The sequence below is a fragment of the Myotis davidii genome, unplaced genomic scaffold (assembly GCF_000327345.1).
Source record: "Myotis davidii unplaced genomic scaffold, ASM32734v1 scaffold937, whole genome shotgun sequence".
Classification (NCBI taxonomy): domain Eukaryota; kingdom Metazoa; phylum Chordata; class Mammalia; order Chiroptera; family Vespertilionidae; genus Myotis; species Myotis davidii.
Genome location: NW_006288252.1, coordinates 94739 through 112423, shown reverse-complemented (window position 1 = coordinate 112423; position 17685 = coordinate 94739). Strand labels below are relative to the sequence as shown.

General features: G+C 51.7%; 1 protein-coding gene across 2 annotated transcripts in view; it reads right to left on the bottom strand.

Moving 5' to 3' along the window:
• The window catches only part of KIAA0232 (KIAA0232 ortholog), a 32698-nt gene that overhangs the window by 9705 nt on the left and 5308 nt on the right, over window positions 1-17685 (bottom strand). The window contains exons 2-5 of one of the 2 annotated variants that reach the window (XM_015561574.1): window positions 12544-12610; window positions 11435-11516; window positions 6225-9498; window positions 4018-4090 (exon numbers count right to left, since the gene is read on the bottom strand). In XM_015561574.1, coding sequence (XP_015417060.1) covers window positions 4018-4090; window positions 6225-9498; window positions 11435-11516; window positions 12544-12610 — 3496 coding nt within the window. The remainder of the gene's footprint in view (window positions 1-4017; window positions 4091-6224; window positions 9499-11434; window positions 11517-12543; window positions 12611-17685) is intronic. The other variant, XM_015561573.1, reaches the window with a different exon arrangement.

Below are 17685 nucleotides of genomic sequence, written 5' to 3'. Positions count from 1 at the left end.
GTAGGTGGTATTTTGTGAAAGAGCCACGCTCAAGGGGCCAAAGAACCACATGTGGCTCACAAGCCGCAGTTTGCCGACCACGGCTCTAGAGAAAATGGGGGACCCTCCTCTTCGCACACCAGGCTCGAGGGAGTCAAGGAAGAAGAAATGGTACAGAAGGAAATTTTATAGCCAGTTTTTGGCCCAAATGTGTTTAAAACAGCATTACTTGCTTCAGTGAGAACCAGAAGGAAGGTGAGACTAAAAACCCGGTAATAATGCTGAGAGTAATCCCAATTTCCAGGACATGGCCTTGGAAGGGAGGTGGGGGGTTGGTGAGAAGGGGGAGCTCTGAGGGTAGGAAACCGGCACACACTCGCTGCATCTCCCTGGCCCTGCAGAGGGCACCAGGCTCCCAGGGGACGAGTCTGAATCCAGGCTGCATCCTGGACGAGTGCAACTCTCAGGTCCCAGCCAGATCCCGCCCACCTGCTGGGCAATGTGGCCAGTGGTCAAAGGCAGCAGGTGTCCGTGGATGGTAATTAGAGTCTGTGGCAGCTGCGGTGCCCACATGCATCCTGGCTGCTGGTGGCCAGGGCAACCCTCCGCCATGCTCCTCCTTCCCTCTCCCCAGGGAAGGCCTGGTCTGGTGTCTTCACCTCCCACAGCCCCAGCCCTCTCCACAGATGTCTGCTCAGTGTACAGGCCTGTGGACACTGCGCACATCTTTATCGTTTTAGGAGACCTTCATTAGTGTTCAAGTTTAAATTCTGCTTTAGCAACTAATACTCATCAATTCTCTAACAGGACTGTTACTCTCTTAAAATACTTTGCGGACCTACAACTTTTTGATTTAGCAACTGGTGTTTTTCATTATTTAACTAAATGGGAAACACGCTTCCAACTTTCATTTTTGCTTAACGTAACTTCCCAGAAACACGCCTAGATCTGCAATGGAAGTTGTGCTGTCACCCTGTGTCAGCTCGCTGCCACTATCCCCTCCTGAGCTCACTCTAACAATGAACATCAGCACTGCGCCTCAAGCAACAGAAACCAAGGCAGGAGGGACTGCCCAGGGGAGGCTTCACGCAAACGAGGCCAGCAAAACCCAGGGGTGCAGGCTGAGGGGGTCCAGCCCCACCCGGGAGCTGGGTCGGCAGGAGGAGGAGGAGGCGCGGTACGAGTGAGCCGCACTGTGCGCTGACGGGCAGGACCAGGTCTCTTGTACCTCTGTGGACCTAAGGCAGGTACTGGCGTCTGCGGCCCCGCAGAGGACACCTGCCTACAGCTCCCTCTCGTGCTGAAACATGTGAAGAGTGTGCCAGTTCCCGCCAGTCTGAAGAGTTCTCTTGCATCCTCCATTAGAGTGGCAATCCCAACGGCAGGGACTTCCTGTCCTGTTTATGCTACACTGGACACACAGTCCATGTACACGCACTGTTCACGCTGCCTTGTCTCCTCATCTGTACTTTGTTACTATGGTTAACAAGCTCCGGCCGGGGCACAGCTGGACGAGCGGAGGCCTGTGGGCCAAAAGGACGCCAGGTCAATTCCGAGTCAGGCCGCGGCCTGGGCTTCGGGCTGGATGCCGGAGGGGGGTGCAGGAGAGGGGATGACTGATGTCTCTCTCTCTCTCTCTCCCTTTCTCTAAAGTCAATAAAGAATTACTTAAATATGCAGCTAATACACAAGATTATATTTGTCTCAGGTGCACAACATGGACAGGCCCGAGGCCGGGATCGCCACAGTCAGTGACCATCTGACACCTATGACCTCTGCCAAACGAATACGCGTCCTTCTACACCATCTTCCCACTGAGCCATTCGCACCTTCCAGGCTGCACAGTGAGGACGACGTGCCTTAAGTGAAGTCTGTTTAATGTAGTAATTCGACTTGTGGCTGAGAGTGAGAGGAGCGGAGAGAGTGGGGTAAAAGAGAACACCGCCTGCCCGAGCCGGCACACCTGCCCGAGCACCTCCCGCCTCCAGGCCGCTCCTGAAACTGCCAGCCACCAGACTGACTACGGACACTCCTCCTGCCACCAAGCCTTCCCCGGCCTCCCCTTCCCCAGCATTGGCCGTGGTCACTGAGCGTGGCGCTGCAAACGTGCAGTCGCGGTTCCTTGCGCCAGCACCAAGCAGCACCCAGCGTAACAGGCTCTTCACAGGTTGGGGGGAGAGAGCGAGAGAGAGCGAGAGAGAGAGAGAGAATACCAACTGAACCTAGAGCCAGACCCGCGCCGCCCAGCGATGAGCAGCGCTCGGGAATGCTCAGCAGGTGGAAGGGGCGGAGGCTCCGTTACACTCGCTGCGTGTTCCTGGTTCTGGTGAAGGGAAAGGATTGGGGTTCCTGTGAGTCGTGCTCTGGGACTGTTTGCCACAGTCCGTTCTGTTATCAGGGCCACACAAGGAAAAGAAAGCCCCCATACACCTGGAAATGTACACGAAGAGAAGCAGAGAGCGACAGGGACTAAGGAGAGACTGGAGTCTGAGAGACTCGACCCGGGCTGCTTGAAGTTTCCCTTTACCGACAGGAAGTGCTAACCAGAGCGAGAACTCGGCTCTGTCCCTCAGACGGGGATCTGGGACAGATGCTTACCCCCTGGACCTAGTGTCCTCCGCAGCCACAGGGGACCGGCTGCAGGTCTCTGCGGGCATGCAGTGCACAGCAGCGGGGATGGTCACATGGTCGGTGGCTCTGGGCGCCACCCCCATCAGCCTCTGGTCCCCCCCCACCCCCACCCCGCACACTGCCTGCCCATGGCCTCCTCTCCAGAACGGCGGGCGCCTGCAGCTGCACAACACAGTTACTCACATGGACAGACCGAGGCCGCAGTCGCCACGGGAAGTCTAGTGACCATCTGACATCTATGACCTTTGCCAAACGAATACGTGTTCTTCTATGGCCCAGGCCCCCGCCTCGGATCTGTGCTTCGAAGTGCAGGGCACCAAGACGGTAACCAAGCAGGTGACAAGTGTCCCGCGACACACTGCTAGCCCCCAGGAGCCGGAGCTCCTGCGGGCAGGGCCTGCACACGTGAGTGAGGAGTTAACTTCAAGCCCCTTGACCTTCGCCCATGCTGTTCCTCCTGCCTGTGTGCCCGCCTCCTTTCTGCCTGAGCCCGCAGGTTGTTCAGACGTCTCCCTGATTCTCGGGGGTGAGGGCTCGCCTTGGGCTCCCGGGCACCCCGTGCTCCTGGCGCCATGCCCCCGACCATGCAGTCTCAAATTACCTGAAGATAAGGGACCCGCCGGGCAAATCATGGTGCATCCACACAACAGAATCGTGTGCAGAAAATAGAGGAAGGGGGATTATAATGAAGTGCCATTTCAGTAAAAAGAACAAATAGGAGGAAATAGATGTGACCACATATTTGCGTATCCATGCGGAATACACACTCAGAGGAGACCCCAGAACCTCTCGTGGCTGTGGCTGTGACTGTGGCTGGGGAGGAGCCCTCACTGTGCGCTCCGTCTTTAAGTTTGGATCTTGAACCACATGAATGAATTACCTACTTCAACCAAAATAAGGGATCGGTTTACAAAGTGGTCTGGGACTAGACTGGCTTCCTCAGGGGCAGGGACAATGCCTTGTCAGGTATGTGATATATGTTTGCTGATGGGAACTTTGGCAAACAGTCATTCATTCTCCTGGGCACCCATTCTACTAGAAATCCTGCATGTGTAGCCCGCGTGCTCGGACACGGTGGGGCGCCCAGACTGCCCTCGGTGGCCTGTCCTCACCCAGGGAAGGGGAGCCCTGCAGCAGCTCTGAGGCTGACCAGACGGTGAGAGAGGAAGGCCGGGCTCTGCTCCCAGCCCGACCCCATGCTGTCCCTCAGGCCCCTCCACCCTCAGGGATCTATGGAGTGAGCTCAGACCAGCTCTGAACCGTGTGCCGCTGTCGAGAGACGAGGGCTGATGGTACCAACAACACCTGCACTATCAGGCGACCGGCAATGTCCTCTGAGGACTGTACTGGTGCTATAACCTTCCAGGCAACCCAGAACGCTGGTAACACGGAAATACATCAACATACTAGCAAGCGAGGCACATGGTAGTGTGGTGGCTGAGGTGGAATCGCTTCTCCCCTCCTTTTCTTTCTTCCCAATCTGGAGCCAGGTGAGATACAAAGTACAGAAAGGAATGTTTAAGGACGAAAAGTGGGCAGTAAACATAGGCGAGCAACATTGTTTTTGTTCTCAGCAAGTTAAGATTCAGTGTTTCAATTCAGTCGAAGGCAGCCATTCTCAACCTGTGGGTCGTGACCCCTTTGGCGGTCGAATGACCCTTTCACAGGGGTCGCCTAAGAACATCCTGCATATCAGATATTTACATGACGATTCATCACAGTAGCAACATGACAGTGATGAAGTAGCCACGAAAATAATTTTATGGTTGGATCCCAGCCTGAGGAACTGTATTTAAAGGGCCAGAAGGTTGAGAACCACTGGTCTAAGGATATCCAGCAAGCTAATTAGAGCAGCATTCCTGTCACCTGGGGTCCTCCTGCCATCACCTGCACCCAGGCAGGGACGGACAAATGAGGAAGGCACCCGGTCTGTATGCACAGGGGCTTCCAATCTAACGAGAGGAAGTACAGAAGTGACTCATGAAGAATGGAAAATGCAATAAAAAGAGGCATGTGATGCAGGGAAAATTAAGAGCAGAGAGAACTAGGGAATGTGCCAGGGAAGGAGGAGGGGCCTGAGGGCTCGGCACGGGGAGGACTCGGATGTGCCCACGGTGGAGGAGTGCGCGGGACACATGGGAGGAAGGTGACTCGCGGCTGCTCCCGGGCGCAGGTGTGAGGGCTCCTCCCCACCTGCAGTGCCTCTCACAGCTGCTCCAGCAAGCCAGGTGCTGCTCCACCGAATGATGGCCGGAGTGGGCAGACCACTGCGCTCTTGGAAGCAGGTGATTGCTTTAAGTGGTATTTCTTGGACAATTAATTTAAGCTCAAGCACTCCTAGGAGCACAGAGGGGACAGTGGCTCCCATTAAGTGACTCCTGCTCTCACTCGTCACTGCGGGAACCTGCGCTGGGGTGAGCTGTGCCTGCGCAGAGATTCTGTGGAAGCTGTTGGGTTGCACATGGGCTGTGGGCTAGTTTTCACACGCAGCAAATGCACTGCAGAGAGCGCTACACAGGTTCCCCGATTTCAATGCTGCAGAGGCAGTTAGGTGGACGCGCTGCTGCTTCTGAAGAGCAGTGTGGAGGGCAGTTAGACATGGGCAGAGTGAGGACGACGGGCCAGCTACAGAAGGCTACAGCGGGGAAAGCCCCGGGGGCTTGGCAAAGGACAACTGTAGGGTGAGCTTTCCTCCCCTAGCATACGCTGCTCATGCGGTTTGGACCGCCTGACCTCTCATGTCTCTGATCATCCAATTTAGGCCCCTGACCTTCCCTCCCTAGGCTAACATCCAGGCCTCAGTATATTTTAGCTTCAGGGCCAGAAAAGCAGCAGTCAGACAACCAGCCCCATGGCTGCCCTCAGAACCAGCTGCATTAGATAATGAGCCCCTGCCCCGGCGCCAGTCAGTCAGTGGAAACCCTGGCCCTGAAGGACCCACCTGGAAAACTGCTGCATATGCTGCTGAGATCGTCCCCTGGGCCCTGCCCTACACTCTCCACCCTGAAAGCCTGAGGATGCGGACCCCGCACATTCTCCCCAAGAGCATGGCTGTGTCGTTCCCCTCCCCTCCCGCTCCCCACAAGCATGACACCTTCACCTTCCTCACTTCTCAGCTCCAAGGGCCCTTTCTTTCCCTCTATAACTTGTTTCCTAAGCACATTTCTTCTACAAATGACTTCTACCTCTGTGAGTTTCTAAATAAATGTTCTCTTACAGGTTGAGTCTTGGCTCTGAATTCTTTCTCAGCCAGAACTCAAGTACCGAGGTGGTCTGACCCCGTTCTAGCACCTGGCGTTCTCTGATTCACCAACTTTGAAAGCTGTAATGCTTATAGATTAGGTTTCGCTTTAAGCATAATACATGCATGTTAAGACAACACATGAGAACCTTAGACCACTGATGTATTTTTAAATGTCTTTTCTCTGCATAAAATGTCTAGTTTAAGTTTATAAACATCAAGTCCATTTTAAGTCCTTATGTAAAACCATAAGGATGATCCATTTTAAGACAGTTATGCACATGCCTCAATAACTTACCGCCATCGTTCCTTGCCTGTTCTTGGGGTACAGCCTGTCAAACCCCTTTATGGACACCCACACATAGACACATACCTCCTCCAGCTGTCCGGAAGGAACCGGGTTATCTTCATAGGCAGGGAACTGACAACCTGCTTTGCAACTGCAGAAATGATGAGCGTCTTCCTCACACGGGGCCATTATTTTACAATTTGCCTCTGAGCTTTCCACACCGGTGCCCAGGGGCTCGCTCCCGCTGCACTCCAGGCACTGGGCCTGCTTCCCCGCTGGCTCCTCCTGCGCATCCAGGGACGTCTGCGCGCTCTTCTCCATCCCCGACCTCTTCAGCCGGGGCAGGAACTTCCCCGACTCCAGTTCCGACTTCCCGTAGTAATGGCCTTCTTTCTGCGCATCTTCTTCCAGGGGCTTGAGATCTGCCTGTGGATCTTCGAACGCGTCAACCTGAGGAGGAACGGGGAGACTGGCTTCGTCTTTCTCAGACTCAAACTCGGACTCGCTCCCCGCTCCAGGGGACAGTTCGGATGCGGAAATGGGGCGGAAGTGAGTCCTAGGCGAGATCCGAATGGCCCTGTACTGGGTTCTGTCGACGCCGCAGATCCGGGGGTGGAACACATCACTGTCGGAGTCGGAGCAGAGGATGGACTTGGGCTTGAAACCAGGGCTGAAAGACGCGATCCCTTCGGGCTCCAAGGAGCACTCCACGTGAAGAACTTGGGAAAACGGATTGTTCAAGTCGAAGGAAGAGAACGAATACTCGAGTCCAGGATCTTCAACTTGAAAGTTGCCACAAGCTCCCAGGAAGTCTTCATGGAAGACAAAGGAAAACCCCTTATTTAACCCGCCCTCCCCCGTCCTCGGCGGGTCGCTCTGCTCCAGCGCCACGAGGGGCTTCCACAGCTGCCGGTGGCCGGGAGCGAAGCTGTTCCCCGGCGTCATGAAGACGTCCGTGCCGGCGATGGTCACCACGTCGGAGGCCGCGCACTGCAGCAGGCTCCCCTTCGCGTGGCCGGGCGGCACCACCGCCCACTCCCCGTCGCTGCTGAAGGTCTTCAGTTCTCCGTACACGCCCCCGAGAATGAACGCGTTCTCCTTCTCCTGGGTCACGTCCCAAGGTTTGGAGGGTGTGGTGTAGTCGCCGCCGTCCACCTTGGACAGCTCGCCCAAAGCAAAGGCGCGTTTCTCCAGGTTCTCCTTCTGCCCCTCCCACAGGCGGTACTCCGACCGCTGCACGGCCTTGCTGGGCTCCCGGAGCGGCTCCCCCTCGGCTTCAGCGTCCAGACAGCAGCAATAGTTATTCACGTCTGTCGAGAACAGCTCATCAGCAGCTCCTTCGGCTTCCACCAGCGCCACGGAGTTCCTCTCCGCCAGCTGTGTCCAGATGTCTTTAAGGACCCCCGGACCATAGCCGTCTCCACCTGGGCTGCTCCCACAACTCATGTGCGTAGGTTCAAAGGTTTTGTTCTCTGGTTTTTGTTCGAGCTGAATACCACAGACAGATTCTAGTTTCGATTTTTTTTTTAAAACTAACGTGGGAATTTCTCCTAAAGTTCTACTGTTTTGTTGGCAAGTTTCATCTTGCAAAAAATCTAGAAGTTCTTCATCTACATAATTTGACGAGACTCTAGGAACCACATAATTAACATCTTCTGTGTTAAACTGCGTGGATTCTTCCAACTGGAGACTTAATGTCTCATTGTCCGAACGTGTTTCTTCTGAATGGGACCATGGGCTACAGGTTCTTGTGGAAAGATTAGAACAGTGTTCATTTTCTTCAAAGGCACTATTTCTGGTCCATATTAGCAACCTGGACTGTGTTTTCCCGAGTGTGTTCACACTAGAATCTGTATTTTCATTCCCCAAGTTGAGTGTTTCAAAAGAAAATGGTAGAACAGAATTACTGCATTGCACTTCAAACACTGAAAAACAAGAGTTTATACCAGATCCTTCATTAACATCTGAGAAGAGCTCTTGATTGCCGGCAAGCAGATGCGGGTCGAGGGCTGCGCCGTCTAAGATGGGGGAGAGCCTGATCGGAGACTCTCCCCCGAAGCTCTCGCCGTCGGCATCCCCGGAGCTGGATGAGCAGCACTCCCAGAACTGCGCCAGGTTGCCCAGGCCCTGCAGGAACTGGCCCTCAGCGGCCGCGGAGCTGGTGGAATCTGTCCATATTGCACGTTCCCCTTGCAACTCCATCCCATCTAACACTATGCAACATTCTGCCTCAAAATCACTTCTCTCTTTGCTTTTTTGTCGAATCATATTCAAAATCCGACTTTCTCCTTGCATTGTTTCTGAGGCACCAGGATCCAACATGGATTGATCAATGTCCACTTCATAGAAGTGTGTTAACTCTGACAGATGAATATCATCCAAGTAGCTGTTGTCCTCCGGGAGAGAACAGAAGGAGGTCCCAGGGAGGTCAACCTCCTCATTTATAACCGCAGGCATTTCTACAAAGTGACCATCGATGAAAGTTCCCGCTGGGAGGTATGCTTTATGAATGTTACTGCTGCTGATACAAAGGCCGTGCACTGAGTCAGACAACTCTCCGATCGCCTCTGCGGTCGGATCCCGCGCACCCTGTCGGTTTCGGTACGTGGTCTCTAGTTTGCTTTTCCTGCTCAAAGGAACGAAGTATTCTGCGATGGGTTCGGTGTACCACAGCGGCTCTTCTTTGTACTCCTTGTCGTTTCTGCTGTCCAGGTGCAGGTCTCCGCCCTCCGCGCCGTCCGCGTCCCTCCTGCCCACCTCCTTCAATGGTCTCTTCGCTCGCCTGCACAGCTGCCTGCCAGAGCCGCCACTGCTGCTGCTGCCGCCGCCGCCCACGTGGCTGATCCTTTCGGGCCTCTCGCCATGCTTCAGCGAGAGCCTGCTCTGCCCATTCCGCCCTTTCCTGTGTCGGAGGTCTCGCGCCTTGTGTCTTACTTTCACGCACTTCATGGATGCTTTTAGTTCCCCCTGATTCCCGCTCGAGCTGGAGCCTGCCTCACTGGAGCCGGAGGACCAGGAGCGAGGACGGACCTTGCCTTCGGGTTTGTGTCGCATTTGTTTTTTGTACAGAGCGGGCTTCTCTTCAATTGTGCCGTTCCCAAATCTGTTCTCCTTCTCGTTTTTACTTCTGCTCAGGGTGTGCGCGGGTACAGCGGTGGGCACCGCCTCGCCCCTGTCCCTGCAGGCCTCGCCCTCACTGTTGCAGTCCTTGGGGGACGCCGTGTCTGTGCTGGCTGGGGGCGCGGTGGACGATGACGAGGAGCTGGAGGAAGAGCAGACTTTAGACTTGTTCCACACGGTCATGATCTCTTGCAGGCAAACTGGCTTCTCCGAAAGCGGGGGAAACGCTTCGTAGTACCTGCAAAACAGTGCAAAGAGTTCGGAAGGGGCACTGAGATGTATTAGCCATAGTAAACATTACCAAACGGAAGCCTGGGATATTCACTTTAACAGTCAATGGTTGCATTACCCATGAATCATTAACTTTTAAATAATTAGTAACACAGTAAAATAGCCTTTACATTTAGTCCAATGTACAAAGAACCGAGATAAGCATTATAAGAATATTAAAACATGTAAGATGACAGTTTTTATCTTCAAAGTCTGAATTTTAACTAAGAAGCTGTAAGTGAAAAATATGACATAGTAGAAAATGTAATCTTTCAATAAGAGATACCTGAATGTCATTCTCAGTTCAGACTCACTACGCCACGGCTTACAGCTACTAATTTATGCCGTGGCCACACTTCCTCCGCTGTGGAATGGAGATGACATGACTTACCTCACAGGCTTTGTGAGGCCGGAGTGGATGCAGTTGAAAAGCTGTATAGTCAAGCAGGTGAGAGCATACACTCTGAAGCCACACTTCCTGATTCAAGTCCTGACTGTCGATTTCTAGCTGTGTGGCCTCAAACAAGTCACCCAAGAAAGGTGTCTACCTCCCCGAGCTGTGACGAGTAAAGGAACTCGCCTGTGAAATGAGTCCTGACAGCATCTTCCTGAGTGAGTGTTGCCGTGCTTTTTCTCAGGAGGGAGCACAGTGCCGGCATTAAGGAGACCCTCAGAATTAGCAGGGGTTGTGGCAGGCAAGCGTGCAGAAAGGACAATGAGAGCAGGTGGACCGCAGGGCGCCTTCACGGCCCAGACATGCAGCTGTGCGGTGAGGACACTGAGGTGCAGGGCCCTGGGGACGCAGATGGGTCCAGGCTGAAGCCTGCTTCGACAGCGACCCTGCGGTGAGGATGGACCTCGAGAGGCAGGCTTTAGAGGCCTGGAAAGTGGGAGAAGAGCTCTCGGTTGCTAGGAAACTGGGAGCCCCAGAGAGTTCACAGCGAGCAGATGCCAGAGGGAGCCTCCAGGTGCAGGCGGCTGGCAAGGTCACACATGAAGCAGCGAAAAGCCAGGCTCACGAAGGGACCTGCTCGGTCCGCAGCAGAGCTAAGAGAAACATACTGTGTGCCTCAATGTATTTCTTAATGTTCTAGGAGGCGCAGTAAAAGCATAAGAAGAAACAGGTGAAATTAATTTCAATAATATATTTTACTAATGGTTTACAAATATAACCATGATAAATAACATCATTTCAACATGTAATTGGTACTAAGAGATATTACTAGGATAGTTTACATTCTTTTTTACACAGAGTCTCTGAGATCTGCTGGAATTTATATTCCCAGTACGTCTCATTGTGAAGTGGCCACATTTCAAGGGCTCAACAGCCGCACGTGACTTAGGCCACCATGGTGGACAACGCAGGGTTACACAAACCAACCACACGCTCCTCTTTCCTTAAGTTTTAGACGTTCAGAAGACCCAAATACAATGTGTAATAAAGAAGTCTGCTTGTAACACAGCTGATTTTAACACTAACCACTTACAAAGAAAGAACTAAAGTGTCTTCAGCAAACAAGTGCGGCGAGGCCCATGACTCGCCATTCCCGCTGGAGCCAGCAGTGGGCACCTGGTTCCTGTGTGGGCAACAAGGATGTGCATGGCTCCTTTCAGCTGCCTCCGAAGACAGTGGGAATGCCCGTGGTCACAGGACATGAATGGACGGCAAATAGCAGCCTTGTTTCACTCACCCGCTGCACAAAGGCTGATTCAATGTGTAATGTAAGGACAGAGCCTTACTCACCTCTGAATTCTGTGTCAAATATGCACGTAAGTGCTCAATGTTCCCTGAATTATAAAATATGAAACTACATACAAGACGATGAGCAAAACTGTAACCCATGCAGTAATTCTTACTCTGAATTTAACAAATGCGCACTCTGTGACTAATGAGTCTTACGTACATTTCCACTTGATCCTTTGCTGTCGGGGATAATTCTGCCTCTGGAGAGGGAGACCCTTCTAATTTTTTGTGAATCTTCTCTTCTGTTGTGAAACAAAATTTAGAAAGTTTTGTCATGTTTTTAAAAATTTCTCAAACTTTAATAGAAGTTATATAGGCTTTTGTGGCAGTTTATCTTTGTAATAACAACTTATTTCTTCAGTGTACCAGGGGGAAGTCTCTGGCTACACCCCGTGAACACGGCTGAGGCGAGACCTGTTCGTCTCATCACCGAGCCAGCGCTCTGGAGGCACCTGACTGAGAAACTGAAATCCCCTGGGTACTTGTTAATTACACCAGAAAGAGAGAACATCTGTTTAGATTCCAAAAATATTTTCTCACAAAATTCTGCACTCATGGACTTTCTATACCGAATCACCTTGACTGATGTTAATCAGAAAATTCTGCACAGAAAATTCTTAATCACAATTCGCAATCCGTCCCTTAACATCCAGAAGGCCAAGGGCTGTGTTTCCACTAAAACAGAAACAAAGGGCTATTCCCTTAGCTTAACTCATGATCCTGCCCGGAATTCAACACAAACGAACCAACCACGCCCTTAATAGGAAGGTCAAGACCTGATGGGCAGCAAAATGAGCATGAAGAGGACAAGGAAAATAAAGGTCCTTAATCTTAGGCTGGGCTTACAGAAAAGTGGGGAAAAAACGTGATGAGGGTTCTTGAGTCAAAATGGCTTATTGAGGTTGTCAAGCCTGCCTTCCCCCCAAAATTCAAGAGTCAAAGTAGAAGTTCTTCCAAATCTGAGGTACTTAGTGTTGACACCTAATTAAGAAGGCCTGGTGTCAACAGGGGGGTCTCAGCAGGGCACAAGGACGGGAGGAGACGTGCTGCTCCTCTCTCCTCCTCTCTCCTAGGGCACCTGTGGGCCAATGCACTCAGCAGCAGGGGGCTCCCTACAGGTGACAGCGGAGGGCTGACCCACGCTCGCCTGGAGACACACTGAACACAGACCTCCCCCGCTGTGGTTCTTGCTGGCTCCATCCTAAGATCACCCCCTGCCTCCGTGGTGACTACTGTGCCTGCACAGACAGGCCTGGAGGCAGCACTCACCTTGCTTGCTCTGCAGGTCTTTTAGGCGGGAGCAGAGCTCCTCCACTAACGTCTCAATTCCAGAGCTCTGCGTGGGAACAAAAACACACATTCGTTTGCTGCCGGGTATGTAAAAACCAGGTTTTGTACTCTTTTGCTTTAATATGAAGGTTTTATAAAGAAATTAATTTTCCATGTTCCAAAAGAAAGACATTACCAATATTTAAGTGAACACAAAAGTTTAAAAATTATGCATCTGTAGATCCAATTCAGTATCCATGTTTTCCTAATTAAGTCTATCCAATGGCACCCACTGAGAAAAGTCACTTCTGTCTTCCCAGGGGTACAGCATCCTGCTGACGGGGCAGCCGAAGGGCCTACGTGCCCTCGCACAGCTAAAGTCAGCATCCTAGTCACTGCCTATGTCAGCAAGGTCTTGTGCTAAATCTGTAATAATAAAAGCACACTAATAAAAGACAAAGATGCTCATTGACCATACCTTCGCAACACCCATCAGCCAATCAGAGTGATATGCAAATTAACCGCCAACAAACATGGTGGCTAATTTGCATACTGCAGGCAGGGCGGACCAGCACGAGCGGCCATCCGGGCCCCCGTGTGCGGCCCCGGGTGGCGGGGCTTGGCGGCTCAATTGGCCCGAGGAAGCCCTATTCTTGCAGGAATCTTCCTGCAACGGGCCTCTAGTAAAAGCATAATATGCAAATCGACCGAATGGCCTAACAGCAGAATGACCATCTGGACCATCCAGATGACCACGCTATGACACCCACTGGCTCCAGGCCAGCCAAGGTGGGTGTAATGCGATTGGTTGGGGGCCCGGCCATTGCCCCATGATCACCCCGAAGAGGGAGGCTCAAGACATCAGCTGGCAGGGCGATCAATTGGGGGGCTCCGCGATTGCCCCAAAGTAGGAGGCCCAGGCTACCTGGCTGGCGGCGCTGTGGCAGGTAGCCTGGGCCTCCCTCTGTGGGGGTGATCCATTGCAGAGCCCAGGCCAGATCTATCCAATGGCACCCACTGAGAAAAGTCACTTCTGTCTTCCCAGGGGTACAGCATCCTGCTGACGGGGCAGCCGAAGGGCCTACGTGCCCTCGCACAGCTAAAGTCAGCATCCTAGTCACTGCCTATGTCAGCAAGGTCTTGTGCTAAATCTGTAATAATAAAAGCACACTAATAAAAGACAAAGATGCTCATTGACCATACCTTCGCAACACCCATCAGCCAATCAGAGTGATATGCAAATTAACCGCCAACAAACATGGTGGCTAATTTGCATACTGCAGGCAGGGCGGACCAGCACGAGCGGCCATCCGGGCCCCCGTGTGCGGCCCCGGGTGGCGGGGCTTGGCGGCTCAATTGGCCCGAGGAAGCCCTATTCTTGCAGGAATCCTTCAGGGCAATTGATTGCGGGGCTCCCAGACTGTGAGAGGGTGCAGGCCAGGCTGAGGGGACGACCCTCCCACCCCCCGCCAGTGAGCAAATTTCGTGCACCGGGCCTCTAGTTCAATATAAAGAAAAACCACAGCCCTGACCGGGTGGCTCGCCCCACATACCAGAGGGTCTGGTTTCTGGTCAGGGCACATACCCAGGTTGTGGTCCCTGATTGGGGCCTGTGAGGGAGCAACCAACTGATGTTTCTCTCTCCTTCTCTTTCTCTCCCCCTTCCTCTCTCTAAAATCAATTTTAAAAGAAAAAGAAAACACATCAGTTATTTAAAAAGAAAAATCACAAAAAGTTCATCTGAGTCCCTGAGGAGCTCATGGTCTGATTTTTCTTCTGAAACGAGCCCTCATGACCGCCACGAGGAGCAGCCCAGAGAGCAGGCCGGAGCTGTCGCCGTTTCCCTTTAAGGGTCATGGACCAGATCCTAGTCTCTGTGCAGAAACAGGGTCAAACGGGAGGAGAGAGCATGAAATGTCTGAAATTGGGAGGGTAAGAATAAGAGGCAACCTTTAAAGAAAAATGAATGTTGCCAACAGGCACGAGCAAAAAATCTTTTACTTATGTAGACTTTTAAACTTTAAAAATTCTATTTCTCACTAGAGGAAAGAAAAGTCTTTCACCAGATACAAGAAAAGTGAGTGTATTTCGTAGCAACCTTGTACTTATTCTGTGGCCGAAAGTATTTAGACGGGATTGAGTCTCTCTAGGTGGGCAGCACCGAACAGGTGCACGGGACTGCTCCCCCCTCGCACTCCTGGGCCTGCAGGGGCTAAAAATAGAACTTCGCCCCACTGACTTCACGCAAAATGACTCAGCACAAGTTTTACCGACATCCTAAGCAAGAAACACGGGCGTTCCACAGCTTGAGCAGTTTAAGCAGCAAGATTACATGGAAACAGTTAATTGTAAACGATAATTAATTCTATCCACATCAGTTCACCGCTTTCACTAGGGAGACAGGACGGAGGGAGGCCGGGAAATGGGCCAAAAGAGAATTATTCTTTCCTTAAAAACACTCTTACAGACCATGGCAGCGACTAGTCATAAACACCGCTCCTCCTACACAATGCCACTGGAAAGACTGCTTACCATAATGTTCAAGGTGGGATGAGCTGGCCGTTTTATTCCACTTCCTCCAGATCATGAACCTAACCCCAGGGTCAGCTGACACGCGCTGCTGCACGCTGCTCTGCACACAAGCCTATGTCACTGTTTCTGAAGCCAGCGCCAGTCCCAGGGCAGAGCTCCGAGCCCCAGGCGTCGCCTCTGCCTCTGCCTTCAGCACCAGGGCTGCTGTTTACCAGTCTGCACGCTACAACCGTCACACAACCTGGGACTAGATATTCTCTCTTGTTCTTTGTCTCCTCCACACACCTGTGATTCAGTTGTCCTGGATAGTAATACAACATAGAAGTATATAGACTTGCTCTCATTATTTAATGGCCAAGAAACAAGGAACTTACTGCTTAGCTCTGTGCCTAAAAGCAAGCTCTAGCCCTAGCTGGTTTGGCTCACAGGATAGAACATTGGCCTGCAGACTGAAGGGTCCTGGGTTCGATTCCAGTCAAGGGCACAGGCGCAGGTTGCGGGCTCGATCCCCAGTGAGGCAAGTGCAGGAAGCAGCCGATCAATGATTCTCTCTCATCATTGATATTTCTATCTCTCTCCCCTCTCCCTACCTCTCTGAAATCAATGAAAATATATTTTAAAAAAGAAAAAGCAAGCTTGACCCATCGGCGTCTGCTTCCTGTCCTTGACCATCACAGCATCCTACGTGTGTGCGCGCAGGCATGTTAATCATTCGACCCCTGGGCTATCGGAATAGCAAGTGCGAAGCAAAAAGGGCATTGTCCCTCCCTCCTGGCAGGTGCTCCAAATTGTTAATTTGGAGCTGTTAATGAGAAATTTTATTTGCTTTACCAATTATAATATAAACTATGATATAATCTTAAAAATGACATTTTAATAGCATACCACGTCCACAGGGCATTCAAGAACGAGAGAGAGTGACATCAGAGGAATGGCGGCGTGAGGGAGCCCTCGGCCTCTCCCACTGAAATGTCAACACGTTAACCAACTATAATTCAACAAAAACATCCCTGCTCAGCACAGAGGCACACCTGAGACCCGCGCACGGGAGTAACCAGGAGAGGAAAAGGGAGGGACGCACAGACGCCGCCCTGCCGCCTGGAGCTCGCGGGGGAGGAACAGAGCGCGGCACGGGGCAGCCCAGCGGGGCGAGCTGCAAGGGAGCGAACAGTGTCTGGGTCAGAGATGCCTGGCAGAGCACAGGGTTCTGCGTGTGGCTCTCCACTGCCAGGCAAGGCGCAGTGTTTCAAACAAAAGCAGACCACAGAGCCCTGCCACTGCTTGAACTCCCGCACCTCGCCTCCTGCTGCCCGTGCAGTTGGGTGCAGGAGCCTGTTATCTGTCAACCAGGAGCTGCTGCGGTTTCCCTCTGTGACTGATGCCCAGGAGGGGTGCTTGGGGCACCATGGAGGTCAGGGGTCGCCACAACAGTGAAAGTAAAGCAAACCCCACCAAGCAGAGTGTCTTAGGAAGCTGTGGAGGTTAAGATTAGGTGCAGCGGTTCTCAACCCGTGGGTCGCGACCCCTTTGGGGGCCGAACAACCCTTTCGCAGGGGTCGCCTAAGACCATCCTGCATATCAGATATTTACATTACAACTCATAACAGTAGCAACATTACAGTTATGAAGTAGCAACGAAAATAACTTTATGGTCGGGGGTCACCACAACATGAGGAACTGTATTAAAGGGCCGCGGCATTGGGAAGGTGGAGAACCGCTGGACTAGGAGGTCAGAGTGAAAAGCCTTGCGATTCAGCACTATCTACGGGAACGCAGTAGAAAGAGCTCTTCATTAATATAGACACAAACGCAAAGACCTCACTAAGCAAAGAACCCCTTCTTCTCTGAAATTAACTGTATATAAATTCAAGAGAGACAGATTGGGGGAGGGGGGTAACAGAGGAAAGAAGTATGGAATACTACCAAACAAAAATAACAGACATAATCACACAAATACCATGAATAACCACAGTAACAAGGATGATCAGAAAGAAAATGAAAACTCCCCAGAAAGCAAGCGGGAACACATGGAAATGTGTGATATAAATGGCAGATTTCAAGATGGCAGTTCTGAAAATAATCAACAAGATGCAAGAAAACAGGCAATTCAATGACCAAAACGAGTACTTTACCGAAGAGATTAAAACTTAAAAAGAACCAACCAGAAAGCTCAGAAATGAAGCATGCAATTAAAGACATTCAGAGTGAACTACTGAGATAGAAAACAGAGCCAACTAGATGGAGGAAAGAATTAGTGACGCTGAAGGCAGGAATCTAGAAATGACGCAGAGGCAAGGAGAGAGAGACCTGGACATAAGAAGAATGAAAGAGCTCTACAAGAACTACCTGACTCCATCAGAAAAAGCAACATTAGAATTATAGGAATTCCGCAGGAGGAAGAGAGGGAGCATGGAAGGAGAGTCTATTCAAACAATAGAGCGTGAGAACTTCCCAAACCTATGGAAAGAATTAAAGCCTCAAATCCAAGAAGCAAACAGAACACCTAGTTACCTCAATCCCAAGAGGCCCTCTCCAAGGCACTTGGTATTAAAGCTGCCAAAAATTAGTGACAAAGAAAAAATTCTCAAAGCAGCCAGGGAAAAAGGAAGT